At 32.5% G+C, this 15,658-nt stretch overlaps 1 protein-coding gene across 2 annotated transcripts in view; it reads right to left on the reverse strand.

The window, feature by feature from the left end:
- Nucleotides 1–11,643, reverse strand: part of LOC140431192 (G-protein-signaling modulator 2-like) — a 29,200-nt gene extending 17,557 nt beyond the window's left edge. Inside the window, exons 1-6 of one of the 2 annotated variants that reach the window (XM_072519115.1) lie at nt 11,399–11,643; nt 11,101–11,333; nt 4,569–4,847; nt 2,829–3,068; nt 2,411–2,675; nt 465–587 (exon numbers count right to left, since the gene is read on the reverse strand). In XM_072519115.1, coding sequence (XP_072375216.1) covers nt 465–587; nt 2,411–2,675; nt 2,829–3,068; nt 4,569–4,847; nt 11,101–11,333; nt 11,399–11,440 — 1,182 coding nt within the window. In that variant the 5' untranslated portion in view covers nt 11,441–11,643. Of the gene's footprint in view, nt 1–401; nt 588–2,410; nt 2,676–2,828; nt 3,069–4,568; nt 4,848–11,100; nt 11,334–11,398 lie in introns of both variants that reach the window. The other variant, XM_072519114.1, reaches the window with a different exon arrangement.
- Nucleotides 11,644–15,658: the final 4,015 nt, after the last annotated feature.

A 15,658-nucleotide genomic window follows, 5' to 3' on the forward strand; every position in this document is an offset into this window, starting at 1 on the left:
GTGTTTCAATATGTAATAAATTACTGTTTTCCTTTTTTCTCACTGGTTTACCATTTTGAATTATTTTTTAGTTTTATTTTTTATTATATAATAACTAATTATTGATTAAACACAAATTGTGCAATTTAATATAGTTCTAATTATTAAAGAAATTTTGTTTCTGTAGCTATTTGTAACTGGTGTATAGAGTACACCGCGCCCGTATTTGAGATTCATAGTTGGGCGCCCGTAGTTAAAGGTTAATACACAACTTCTTAAATAGCTTGGGTACTTGTTCAACAGTAAAAAACTCATCGCAACGTTTAAAAACAAACAAAAACATTAACAGTGCACCGCGTAATGATGTGCAAACAATGAAAGAAAATGTAAAAAAAGAAAAATAATTCAGGCAAAGCCGCTACCTTAATCAGGCTAAGCTGTTCCATGCTTTCACGTCTCACCCTATGTAATTGCGAATGACCTACATTGTTAGAGCTGTCTGACTTCGTCATGTCCGAATCGTCGCTGGGACTTTCGGGTATATCCAGTATCTTTTTCAGATCAGCGATGTTCATTTTTGCAGTAGCTTCGCCCATCGAATCGCCCAACTAGAAAAAAGTTAATCATAAACTGATAGGTTCGTCTGTAACTGTACTTGGTTTTGTTCAATTTAAAGTTTGAAAGATGCCATACAATTAAAGTTTGGTAATTTTTTAACGATTTTAATGTACCAAGAGACATACAATTTTATCAACTAGAAATAATATGTATTACTAAATGAAGTACCAAATCATATTTTGTAGAAAATTCTAACCGATTAATTAATATTACTACAGATTATTACTAGATATATCGTGGAAAACAGAAGTTTAACAGTTTTACGAAGTATGCTAAATAACTTTTGAGATATGGCAACACTGCAAATACATACAGATTGAACGAATTTAAAACGGAACATACAATTTAATATATGTCTGTTTGAACTGCATTTGAAATAGTGGAAAAATATAAAACTTGGACAAAAATAAATCCATACCCGGTGATAGACATTGTATAAAATATCGTTCAACTATCTGTTTCCTTTTAGGACGCACCATAGTCTATAGCGCCGCCCAAAGTCAATGTTGCCAATCGCCGTGTAATAATCCGATTTGCGGATCTTTTTGAGAGTTATATCTTCTTCGTATCTTTAAATAAATCGGATATTTGCCTATATTTTTCATTGTATTTACCAATCTACTACAACAGACTAATAACAAAAATAAACTTAATGGTTTGTAGTTATTTCCTTTCTTTCCTGTAAATATTTTATGGTTAACACCTTATTTGAAAAACATCTAGAGGAATGAGATTGGCAACACCGCTCAAAATATCCATCTGACTGCTTAGATAAAGTTAAGAGGAAGAGGAGCTTGCCTAATAGTCGGAGAGATACAGCCGAAATTTTGAACTGATCATTAATATGACATTTCTCTATTGGAATATATTCATTGTAACTGGGTTAAGACTTTTGCCTTACAGGCGGACGCCCCTCGTCGTACAGGGGGTGGCTATACAGGGATGAAGTTGTCATTTTTTTCCGAAAAATTAAAGATCGATAATATGGTTGAAAATTTGCCCAGAGTAAGATCTTGGTATAACTAGACGAAATCCCAAAGGGCGGACGCGAGAGTGGATACATAAGGGGTGGCGGGGTAAATATGACTTTAGTTTGAAAAAAAAAAACATTATAATATCATTTTAAAACTACAAAATATTCTATAAAATATTCAGACGATGACGTAGAGTTTTATCAAATGTATTAGAAAAGTTTTTCTAAATTTTTTTTTCTTATCGGAAAAATCGTTTGAAAATTTTTGGAAAAAAATCATGGTCTAACTGACAGAAAATCGAAAGGATTCTACAAATTAGATTTTACCTCTAAAAATTATGAAAATTTTCATTTACGGAAATTTTTTTGGAAAATTTTGAGGAAAACTCTACTTGACGCTTTTCAGAATAGTAACAGAAGTGAGCATACAAATTTTCAAATCAATCGGTATAAAAATATCATAATAAAATCAGTTTGAAAATTGTTACCAAGACCTAAAATGCGCAGGCAAGTGGTACATTTGACCCCTTTTATGGCTCTCTGTAGCAACCCAGCTGTCCGCCCTTTTGGATTTAGAGTTTTTAGGGGCTAAATAATGAGCCATGAAAATGGCGGACATATTACTTATCGTTAATTTTTCCCCAAAAAATTGCAATTTTACCCCTATAAAAAAATGAAAAACCTTTAAGATGTTTGCTGTACATGAACTTCTAAATATATTTATATCTGTAAAATTTGCAGATAATCACAACAATTGAAGTATGCTGTATTTTTTTTATTTAACAGTTTTTAATTTATATCAAGAGTTCTCTTATAATAGATAAATCTTTAAAAACTTACCTCTTTACTTATTTCTAGATGTTTCTTGGCAAAACTAAGGGCTTTATCGTGATTTCCTAATGACGCATAAGCGTTACCGAGAGACCAACACGCTCTACCCTCTCCAACTTTGTCTGATAAATTCTGAGCGATCAGGAGATGTCTCAGATGATATTCTATCGCAGCATCGTAGTTTCTTAACAAAGTATAAGTGTTTCCTAAGCTGTAGCACGCTTGAGCTTCGATGGCTTGGTCGCAAAGTTCCTGGGCCAAGGAAAGTGTTCTCCTAAACAAAATATATTCTTTTAAAATGACAACAAAATAAGTAAATAGTAAGGAATACGATTAAATACTTTAATATTTGATCTCAGCTCTTATTCTCTACTGATTACTGAAAAGAAAAATAATTACTAATAGTAAAAAACACAGAAACTCTTACTTGTAGTGGTGAGCAGCTTCTTCGAATTGTCCCATGAATATATGCGAATTTCCCAAGTTGCTATGTGCTCTTCTCTCGGCAGCTTTGTCTCCGAATTGTCTAGCTATCGACAATCGTTCTTCGTGGTACCTAATCGCCTGGGCGAAATCGCCTAGTAGATAAAACGTATTGCCCAAATTTCCACATGCGCGCCCTTGCGCCGCAATGTCGCCTAGATCTTGCATTAATGTTAGATTCTCTCTGCAATTATTTACGTATATAAAATGACGTACGTATATATGAGGATGGTTTGACATTAATGTAGCCTCCGATAGATGTCGTTATTTTGAGTAAGAATTTTTCTGATTAGATGCCAGACATGGATGACACGTGTCATCCATGTTAAATTACATCTACCAAAATTTCAAGCAAAAAAAAATATTAGTTTGTATGTATTGTGAAAAGCACACAACTGCGTTTTTGTGGGATTAGGTTTCAAATTGTTTTCATCAAAGTATAGTAATAAGTCTTCTAGAACATTTGTCCATTCTTGGGAAACCATTTTTTGGTTCCTCCACGGCCTGTTCCTGGACGTGAGTGTTATTTAAACGCGTCTGTTCTGGAGAAGACATTTCACCAACCTCGTGAATCAGAAATCCTTTGTAGTTTTATACAGTTTTGCCAGCAGCCGTTGATGACTAAATGTGTCATAGGCGGTAGTTAGGTCTATGAACACTAACCCTGTAATTTCTTTCCGTACAAAACCATCTTCAATGTGTTGGGTGAGGTTAAGGGTTTAAATTTGGGATTTCTACCTCTGAAATGGAACCATCTCGACTATATAATGCTCTATAGCACTCTTAAATGATTTTCAGGATCTCTTGTTTTTCATATATGATACGTCTTAGTTTATTTTTTAACTTATAAATATTCCTCATTCCAGTCTTTCGCTTTAAAACTTTTAGGCTTGTGTTTTGTTCTACGGTATTAGTTATTTCTTTTACTACTAGTATAGCACTAGTTGTTTGAAATAATCTCTTTATGACACTATAGCGCAGCCCATGCAGTTCCCAATGTATGTCCTATGATTTAACAGATAGTACTCAACAATAAACACAGACCCAGTTGATTTATTATTTCAAATCTTTTTCAACCTATTTCTCCAACACATTCAACAGGTTTTTTACATTTATTGTACAGACGAACAAAAAAATTTCAGTAGACTGTTGACCTGGATCAATTTTCAACCAAAATATGCCCCAGTTGAAAGAAAAATCGGCGTGTTTCGAGGTTTCCTATAAAATATTCTTTTGTAAAGGATATTTTAAGTGGACGGTTTTAAATGGAGCACCTCGTATAAAAACTATAATAATAGACTATCTACATGCATAACCGACATGGTATTAATTCAGAGTCAGGATGCAGAATAAATTAGTAGTAATCAGAGTAATTTTGTTAGATAACATATACACTTGATATTTTTTTTTTATTTTTTATGAAACATACTATGAAAACATAATTTTTTTATTAGTTATATTTTAATTTATCCAGGACTTTTCACTGTAATTTATATGTTTAATGAAATAAAGCATTATCCAATTACATATTATATTTCCGATATGATGACAAACTACCTAAAAGTGTGTAAACTTTAAGGAATTTTTCATCAGAAGAAAAATTTCTGTGTTAATATGGTTTGATAATGATATGCATAAGATCATATCTCATAGATAAAGGATATGTAGAGCGTGAAAAACTTACTCGTAGTATGTTACAGCTTGGAGTAAACATCCTTTGACATCTTCAGGAAAATCACCGGGATCCTTATTCCCAACTCTACCTATATGCTTTCCTTTCGCATGATACACATTTCCTAAATTGTACAAAGCTCTGCCTTCACTTAGTTTGTCACCTAGTTCCCTTGATAGTTCCAGGTGTCTCTTGCAGCATACAACAGCTTCGTCAAATCTACCCATCACTTTCAAGGTATTACCTAAGTTACCAGAAGATTTGGCTTCTCCTAGTTTATCTCCCATGGTCCTTCAAATAGAAGAAACAGGAAATAGAAAGATAAGAAGAATATGGTAAGTAATAGAAATATACAATAACTTTATAGTGCAAATAGGTAGTTTTTTAAGACACTGTGCTAAAAAGAAAACTTGAGATTAAGTTTTATTGTCAGTTCATGACTTTTTGGGTTTGAAGGGTGCAAAAACTAATACAAAAAATTTGTTCATATCAATTTGAAAATTAAATGTTACCCTAATACCGATCCATAATCAGTCTAGTAGTTTTTTTAGATTCTTGAGATAATGAGATGTAATTTTTGAGTCATAAGTAATATCGTGTTATTTTTGGGTAGCAGAGGCGAAATATTTTTAAGTGCTGTACTTACAATCCAGTCAAGAATCAAATTTAAAAAAGAAATTTTTAATTAAATTCAGAAGAATAAATAAAAAGAGTCATATATTCCTACGTTAGGCAAAAAATAAAAAAAAAAGATCTGGGCGAATCTAGATCCGTTAGTCAAAATCCGTTAGACAAAAATAATCCTAAACAGATTAACCCACAGACTCACTAGAGTTCTACAACTGGTAAAACACAAGGACTTTCACTCATATATTACACAATTATTCTCTGAAATTATAAGCAAACAATAAAAAAATGAAATGAATAAGAAAACCTGATAGAACATGAGTAATTGATGATGTTTCTGGCATCATTGATAAATAATAAAATGATTAAGACAATGAAGACATCTTAAATGCTCCTTACTGATTGTCGCCTACTGTAAAAACTCGCAGAAAAACTACATTCAATAAAATTGTAAAACTAGCAGAAGTCTAGCAACAAGATTTAGTAGTAGGTAATATTTTTAAGAACTTGACACTAATCCATTTGGAATCATTAATTTGGATTTATAAATGAACATTTAACAATACATAAGTGTCTTCCTATAATTAATAAGATTAAAACTAGTTTAAAATGAAAAGAATATCATACTTTGTTGTCTTTAGATGTTCAACAAGCATTTTATAGAGTGTTGCACAATGGACTGCTTTATAAACTTAAAACATTCCTACCTGATCAATTTGACATTATCCTGAAATCAAATTTAAATGATAGATACTTACAAATGATAATTTTTCGACTGTTCTAACAACCATTCAAATTTCGCCATTTTGTGTCATGTGGAACAATTTCACCCAATCATGTCAACATTAGACTGATAATTGCATTCAGTGCAATTTTCAATCCCTATGACAACACGATCGAGTTTGACAACTTCATCCAAATAAATTTCAAAATGTCACGTTTCGGCAATGAGAATGTTCAAAGTATAAATGCGCTAATCAAAGAAAAAATTCCCAGAAATACAACCTACAGTCACAAATATATTTGGGGAATATTCATGGAATTTTGCTGCGGACGAGAATATGAACATAGAAGCTTAGAAGAATTGGCGTTGATACTAAAAGATTGGGCCGTCAATATGAGAAAGAAAAACGGGGACGAATTCAAAGAGGCAACGGTGAAGACAATGTGGAACGTTTCGTGCAAACTATTGCAAGAAAAGTACTATAATGACTATAATATTATGATTGACTCGTTTAACAATATAGTGTTTAAACCAGCCCGAGATGCAATCAGGAAGAAACTACAAGCAGATCCATGTAAACGTAAGGCCAGTTCAGTTTCGTTAAATTGGTCTGAAATTAACAAAATAATATTGCTTTGGGATGAAGATACCCCTGAAGGTCTTATGCGTAAATTTTACCATATTGCTGCTGTAGAATTAGCGTGGCGAGGAGGAGAGGCAGTTGCTTGTCTGGTGGATTTTTTTCAAATCGAGAAAAATAACGATGACACTCCAACAAATCGCATTGAATACAATCCGGTATTCAGTAAAACGTGCCAAGGTGGTTCTAAAAGCTGTGCAAGTAGTAAATGGTTGGTTATCAATAGTGAGACACAAAGATGCCCTGTACATCTTTTTCATAAACTGATATCAAAACGAGGCGACAATATTACCTCACCACGACTGTTCTGAAAACCAAATCGACACTGGAAAAATGAAACTGACAAATGGTACGATAATGTACCTGTTGGAAGAAATACAATGAATGTATGGACTAAATCTTCTGCTGAAGCAATTGGCTTGAATGTAAAGGAGAAAAAGATAACAAAACACTCGAATAGATCAACTGCTGTTAGCGAATTAGCAAAAAGTGGTGTAGAAGAACAACAATTGCTAAAAATTACTGGTCATGGCAATCAGAATTCTGTAAAACCATACTTGAATCTCGATCAAGAACACCACAACAAGATTATAAATATTATGCGTGGTAATAGATCTTCTATAGTAGAGAACAGCAACGAATCTAATGTTAACTTAAATTTTAATAATTGTACTTTCACTAACTGTACTTTTAATAAATAAATGGTTCGTTATGTTGAGTTATGATTTTTTTTTTTCGAAAAATTATCCGCCGAATATCCCTCGGACATTGATGAATGCCTCATAATTCCATGACAAATTTTTCAAGCTCGTTGCTTGGTAACAGCACTCAGCCTTCGGCTTCGTGCTGTTACCAAGGAACGAGCTTTCGATTGTCATGAAATTATCTCGTCTGTTATCAATGTCCTAGGGATGTTACTACTGACAATAGATGATAAAATTCATCAGATTACAAATCTATAGAAACAGATGTCCCTCAAAGTAGCATACTTTGCCCTTTCTTATACATATTATTTACTGTAGACCTTCCACAAACTGACGCTATTATAACAGCTACATATGCACTCAATACAGGTGTTGGTCTCACTAGAGCATCTCTAAAATTACAATACTATCTGGATATTATTTTTAGATAGCTACAGAAATGGAAGAATAATGTCAATACCAACAAATCAGTCCAAATCAGATTTACCAAACAAAGAGAACACCTCAGGTTAATGTAAATAACAAAACTATGTATGTATGCATGTACAGCGTTCACAGGCCTTTTAGGCCCATTGCTGGATGGATAATTTCCATCGTTTTCTGTTTTTAGCTATCAGCTTCCAATCTCTGATTCCCATCTCTCTGACATCTTCCATCACTATATCTCTCCATCCCTTTCTTGGTCTTCCTCTCTTTTTTTACCCTCAGGTACTCTCCAAGCAATATTCTTGACTAGTCTATAACCTTGCATTCTTTATAGATGTCTGAGCCATTCTAGTCTACGTTTCTTCACCACTTTTGTTATTGTAGGGTTAGCATACAAATGGTACACTTCTGCATTAGTTCGTCTTCTCCATTCTCCCTCTATTACTTTTCCACACTTTTGGTCTTTGGCCTTAATTTTTTGCTCATGGCTCCAGCACACCTGTTGCTCTTGGTCAGTCTCAGGTTGATTTCAGTTTCTTCCTTACATGTCTGATCAATAAGACTACCTAAGTACATATATTCATCCACCTTCTCGAATTCTACACCTGATCCATCCTCCACATCCAATTTAAAGGATCCCCTTTTTGCTCGAGATTTCCATATACTTTGATTTATTAATATTAACCTTCAGTCCCATTTTACAGCTTTCCCGAATCAGTCTTTTTGCTATATTTGCCAGTTCTTTTCAATTTCTTGCAATGAGAATCACATCATCAGCGTAGGCTAAGCATTGGTGCTCCTTGTATAAAATAGTGCCGGACCTATTTATCCCACTAATTCTTACAATTTTTTCTAGAACTATATTGAATAGTAATACAGACAACGGGTCTTCTTGGCGAACATCTTTTTTCACTTCGAATTCTTCTGTACCATTGCATTTTACAGCACAAATGGTTTATCTAATTGTCATCTTTACCAATCTTACTATTTTTTCTGGCACTTGGAATTCTTTTAGCGTTTCTATTAATTTGGTTCTGTCTATTGTATCGTAGGCGGCTTTGTAATCAATGAAAAGTACTTGTGCTGAAATGTTGTATTCATAACAATTGATCAGGATTTGTTTTAGCATAAAAATTTGATCGGCTGTTGATCTTCCTTTCCTAAATCCTCTCTGGTATTCTCCTAGATTCTTCTCTACATATATTTCTAATCGTTTTTTAATTAGTATTACGAGCACTTAATATATTACCTCTAATAAGGATATTTCTCTATAGTTTGCACATTCAGTTCTATCTCTAGTATAGTTTTATACTTCTATATTTTAAGTTAAGTTTAAGTGTTAAGTTCTCTGCCACAATACCGCTCTCCCCGGGACCTTTTTGATTTTTCATATCTTTTATTATTTCTTCAATTTCTTCTCTTGTGGGCTTTGATATTTCTTCTATTACTATTTGAGGTTTAGGAACGTTATAATTTTCTTCAGTAGTCACTCCGTCATTTAGCATCTCTTCGAAATATTCTTTCCACCTTTCACATATTTGGTCTTCATCTATTATCAGGTTTCCTTGTTTATCTTTTACATTAATCGTTCTTCCCTGATACCCAGTTTTAATGTATTTTACCTCTTTGTAAAAATTTTTATTTCATTTTTATTGTAATTTTCTTCAATACGCTTTACTTTAGCATCCATATACTTTCGTTTCAGCTCCCTTAGGATTTTCTTTACTTTTTTTCGTTGTTCAGCATACCTTTCTAGGTCGTCTTGTTTTTGCGATCGTAAACTTTTTAATCTCAAATGTGATCTTTTTTTAACTCTGTTCTACATTCGTCATCGAACCAGTGCTTTTTTCTAAATCTTTTTGTTCTTGGTATGTTCTTCAACGTTGTTTCCTTTATAGTGTTTGTCATTTTCAAGAACTTTTGTTGTATGTTACTCATAGTAGTACTATCTTGTTTGGCGTAGGTTTCTTGTATATCCTTTTGATAATCCTGACTACCTCAAATTTTCGCTGTTTTTTTTTAATATTGCTTCTCTCATATTATTTCTAACCAAAAGTGAGTGAGGTGAGTGAGCTTGGTGAGTGAGGTCAGGTGAGTGAGCACTCACATAGAAATTGGAATAAGTAAAGTATCAAGTACTCATAATTATGCACTCATGGCAGATAACAATCAAATTACTAGAGCGGATAAAATGGCTGCAGATGCAACAAAAAAAAGGCAGAGTTCATCAAAACCAGGAGCAAAAATATGCTCTAGATATTTTAGCAGGAAGCACATCACTACATGGGCCTGGAATAGATGATACTGTGTAAACATAAAAAATAAGCTTTTTTTTAAATGCATCTTGCTCAGAATTATTTTTTTAAGCTAGTGGGATTATATCTCAGAAACTATTTGATTGATCCTTCTCAAATTTTGCAAACTTCTTTTATAAATAAATTACTAGGTCGCATTTTATCCATTCTGTTGTTATAATTAATTTTACATCAAATTAGCCAAATTTAAAAAAAAAATTTTCAAAAATTTGTGTTTTATTACTTCTAAAATTTGAAAAAAAAAAAAACGATAAAATGAACAATAGCTCGAGGTTGAGCCTAGGGAAAATCATAAACTAACTAAATCTTTTTGGTTGTTTGCCAACAGACCATCCAGTTATAAGGGTGAACACCACAAAGTACCTTCTTTTTTAACTTGGAAAATTGTTGTACTATAATGTACTAATATTATAAATAAATTTATATTAAACAAAAAAAAAGAATATGTTTAAAATACATAGAAAATACATAGAAAACAAACTAGTAGTTGGTACAATCCTATTAAAATACCATCTATGTATAGGTATACTAATTACTTGAATATTAGTGTGAAATAGATTGTGAATTTGCATTGCAAATAATAAAAAAAAACTGATACGAAGAACTAGATTTCATTTATATAAAACAATAAATATTAAAAACAATTTCTTAAACCAAAATCAGGCCTATTATCTTTTATAGAAATATGTATATTTTCCCATAACTTTTTCTTAGAATATTTTTGTGTTTATACACTAAATTTTATAGCTTCCATAAATACTTCAAAAATATACTTAATTCTTGCACAAAAATTTTCTTTAATCTTATCCTGAGTTTATCACTCCCAATTTCATGTTCGTTCTTGCTCTACACAATGTAGAATACAAAGTAGCTATGTAATTCAAAATATTAAGAGGAAAATTCCTAGAATGTCCCCTGGTATATTCCAAACCTAATTCTACACAGAGGCTTATAACATACCATAGGCATCATAAGTTATTATAATTATAAAACCAGCTAATAAGAGAACTTTTTAACTAATCAGCAAAAGAAAACTGAGTAGATTGTCATTAACTGGAAAATACAACATTAGTACTGAACTTTACTCTTATTAATAAAAGAATCAAACCTTGCTAAAGTTAGGTCATGTTTATGATACTGCATTGCCTTTCCATAATCCCCCAAATAAAAATAAGCATTTCCCAGCTGACTGTAAATGGCACTAAGGGTTCTCAAATCGTCTGTACCAGCTTGAATAGCAGCTTGGAAAAAAGCCACTCCTGCTTTACAATCTCCTGCCTTACAGAGACGTTCACCTTCTAATGCCAACTCCAAACACATATTACCTGATCCGTCATATTCCTAAGACAAAAATTTGTTAACAACGGTAAGAAATGAACTAAATTGTTGCTGTTTTATATGCTTACTTGAAAATCTGCGCCTATATTTTCAACACTTGTACTAGACATTTTTTCTAAATAGTTATGATTCACCTATTTTATCTAGAAAACCTTATGTTTACGTAGTTAACAATGTCTAAGGTGGATATTTTAACAATATTTACCTATATATTCAGTAATTAACTTAACAATATGTTATAAAAAGTGAATATTATAGAAATAAATTACAAAATTATTCATTTAAGTGTGATTAAAAACACCCTTTGCTTTGATTTTTTTATACAAACAAAAATGACAGTTGTTCATGACATTTAGGAATTGACAGAAGGCGTAATATGAGGTGCGGTAAAAATTAACGAAATAATATATAATTTTTATTCTATTAAAGCAGGCTAAATAGTATTAAACTAATAAAATAATTATTGTCTCATTATAAATAGACAATTGAATTATTGAATTTTAAATTCGCAAGATAATAATTAAAGTTGAGTTGTTTGGCAACTTTACTTACACTCATGAGTGATATAAGTTGCGAGAAATTAGATGCAAAAAACACATAATAATTTAAATTTTAGAGTTGTGTTTAAGATTCTGTGATTTAATTTTAAGATTGTTCCCTATTAGTTTTAAATGTCACTTTTCAATTGATTTTAACATAATCAAATACTAGTTTACTTCTTTATTAGTGTACGCATTTGGACGAAAGCACTTTAGACATCTTTGGCAAGATATAGCACCTCACTTATTACTTCCACCTTAGATATAATAAAAAGTATGTTGCAGAACAAGATTTTATGTATATTACTACAAGAAAAGAAGAGTAGACGAAGGAACTTAAAGAACTGTTTACCTTAAGGCAGTATTTTGTATTTTACTCTTTTTATTTAGAATAGTTGTCTAAGTATTATAAAGCTAACCACCTGAAGACAAATCTAAAGACTACCGAGATAGCTAAAGTAAATGCAAGAAATAACTTTATCCACAAGATGACAGCCATAGGGATATACAAAATAAAATAAGATAACTAAAAGACAAATTATTAGAAGAACAATGTTAAGACTCTACTTGTACCTATTATTCACAGCAACATTTTAGTTTTGACTGAATTCGATTAGTCTGTCTCCTCTCTAATTTCTCATATCTAATCCGAATCCTCATTTACTATTTTCTACTATTATTAGAGTCACCCATCGAGTTAGAATCTAATTCGATGGAGTCACCCATGATGAGTGTTATCTCAGGTTTTTTATTGACTTGAGAACTGTATCCACATCTTCGTATAATCTCACAATTAAGTCATCAGTTTTATTTGCAGCTGGAGAGTAAATTTATATAAGATTGAGATTTTTCTTAGGTTAGGTTAGGTTCAATACATAGATATATAATACAAATATTCTGAGCGTTGCAATACAGCGTCGTTTCTCCAGTGCGACAGAGAAAACTGACACAAAGCAGTCCCTGCATCTCTTTCTAATGGGTAAAATTTTTTACCACATAAACGAAATGACCAATGAGAAGGTCACGTGGTCAATAAACCCGGACCATTAGAAAAGATGCAGGTACTGCTTTGGGCCAGTTTTCTCTGTCGTAAATTGCAATTTTAGATCGCTATTGCTTTTTCTTTTAAGATTTTTTTTGGCCCAAAGGAGAAAAAAAAACATAAAATACAATCAATTTCGTTGGAAACGAAAATTGCAATTTTAGATCGCTTAGGAAAGGGTGAGGAATCTACGTCAATTGAAAAACATTTTAATTTAGGCGAATCAATTTTGAGAGTGATTAACCCTTCAAAACCTACCGTCTAAATATCCATACGCAAAACATACCATTTTTGTTTAACTTTACAGCGAAAAGACGGCGCTGGTTTCTGTTTATTGTGTCAAATATCAATTAAACAACGTGTGGTGTTTATATTTTACCGGTTAATTGGTGTATTTAGTTAAAAATTTGGCTTCTAAATCAAATCAAACTGACGTGACAACTAAATTCCGTCAAAAGTGGGAGAGGAGGTAAGTCTTTATACAAAAATATTGCTAAGTTGTTATGTTTTTAGTCAGATTCTTTGTTTATTTTTTCATTTAGAGGTTATATTACACTACTGTTTATATTTAGTGGTATACAGAATTAATTTGTGTTACCGAGGGTATTCAAAAATTAAGCGTATGAAAATTCATACGTTAGGATTTTATGACCATTAGTTTAGTTAGGCATTGTAATTTTATATTTGTTTTTTTTTTAGGAGACCACTCACTACCGAAGAGCTAATAGCGTGTCTGGAAGAGTCCAATAGTGACGATGAACTTGCCGGTGCACAATTAATAGACATTACATTGTTTCCCCCTGAAAACGACGGAGACACGGATACCGATGAAGTTCCAGAGGAAGAAAATTTGGTGAATACTAATAGCGTAAATTAATTGGGCCCTGGTCTACTAGCAGAGTGCTCTCAGGTGGAAATAATTACACACGACCGTGAAAGGATGGAATTGAATTTGGGACCCTCTCTACTTCAAAAATGAGAACAGGATTAGCATAGGTACCTAAGCCTAAAAAATTGAAAGTCGAAAAAACAAGACGTTCGTGGAAACCCTTGCATTTTGTAGAAGAGTTGCCAGAGGATTTTAATTTAAAAACAAAAAATCAAATTCAAAATCGACCTCAAATCATAAATGATATGATCGAGTCAGGAGGTCGCCCAATTGATTTTTTTAAGCTTTTCTGGCCATTGGAATTTGTTCAACAAATTTGCGAAGAGTCCCAAAAATATGCGAAGTACAAAAATGGAAATGAATCTTTTACAATTGCTCCTGAAGAGTTCTATAAATTTTTGGCTATTTTGTTGCTTTCTGGATATGTGAAACTTCCAAATCGAAGAATGTATTAGGAGAAATCGGCTGACACCTACAACCCGGCTGTGTCAAATGCTATGTCCCCGGATAGGTTTCTGGTTATTTTTAAATACCTTCATTTTAGTGATAACAACGAAACTGATCCACAGGATAAATGCAGAAAAGTAAGACCCGTTTTGAAGCATATGTCATCAAAGTTTCAATTGTATGCAAACCCGTTACCTACTGTATGGTCTCTGGATGAGGCGATGGAACCCTATTACGGTCGTCATCATTTCAAACAATTCATTAGGGGAAAGCCCATTCGATTTGAGTTTAAGTTTTGGTGTTTAAATACTCCTACTAATGGATACTGCGTTAAGTTTGAACTATATGAGGGGAAAAGCCAAAGAGATACTAATATACCTTTAGGCAGTTCTGTTACAAAAAGGATGGCTTTAGGATATGTTCCTGAAGGAAGTGAAATTTTCCTAGATAATTATTTCAATTCCTTGCTGTTACTTGAAGAAATGAATGATCTTCGTACTCCTACACCTCAAAGAACCTCAAATGTCCTTGATGAAGTTCGATATGACAGACTGAATCATTGGCCGATCAAAAATCAAACACAGAGACGTTGTGCAAGATGCCATAAATGCGTTACTTTTATTTGCAGCAAATGGAATGTTGGACTTCACATTAACTGTTTTAAATTGTACCACTTGAGATAAATTTATTTTGTTTATAATTTTAAGTTTTCTTTGTAAACGTTCATTAGTTCATTAGTTTCGTTTCTATTATTGTATAATTTCTAATAAAAACATGGTGTTGTGAAAGCCTAGCGTATGAATATTTAGACAGCTATTTACGACCACCTAGGTATATTTGAAACAAAAATGCCTGAAGTTTATTGTATCTTAATCCATTTTATTGCCAAATTGAAAAGAAAAACATTTTTGAATAAGTTTTAAGGGGGTCAGGTTTTGGGGGGTTAAGAAGAATGAAGTCGCTATAAGAAAATCTATAATTTCTGGTACAAAATTAAGCTCGAAATTTTTATCTTACTCAAGGGATGTATGATTAGAAATAATAAAAAGAGCCATCACAATTTGGATTGAGGAACTAATTCAAAGGAGAATTCCTGTAAGTGGTTATTTAATCCAGGAAAAAGCTCTTCAGTTTTATGAGTTAATGAAACAGTCAGAGCCACCAACTTCCAATCCTCAAGCTGCTAAAGAAGTTTCAGCTAGCAAAGGATGGCTAAGAGGGTTTATAAAAAGAAATGCACTTCATAATATCAAGATTACAGGAGAGAGTGCTTCAGCAAATGAAGCAGCAGCCAAAATATTTCCACAGGAGTTAGCGAAAACTATTGAGGATGGTGACTAATGTGCCGATCAAATATTTAACGCTGATGAAACGGGACTGTATGTATTAGAAAAAAATGCCTAACCGTACT

The sequence above is a fragment of the Diabrotica undecimpunctata genome, unplaced genomic scaffold, assembly GCF_040954645.1.
Source record: "Diabrotica undecimpunctata isolate CICGRU unplaced genomic scaffold, icDiaUnde3 ctg00000593.1, whole genome shotgun sequence".
NCBI classification, from domain to species: Eukaryota; Metazoa; Arthropoda; class Insecta; order Coleoptera; family Chrysomelidae; genus Diabrotica; species Diabrotica undecimpunctata.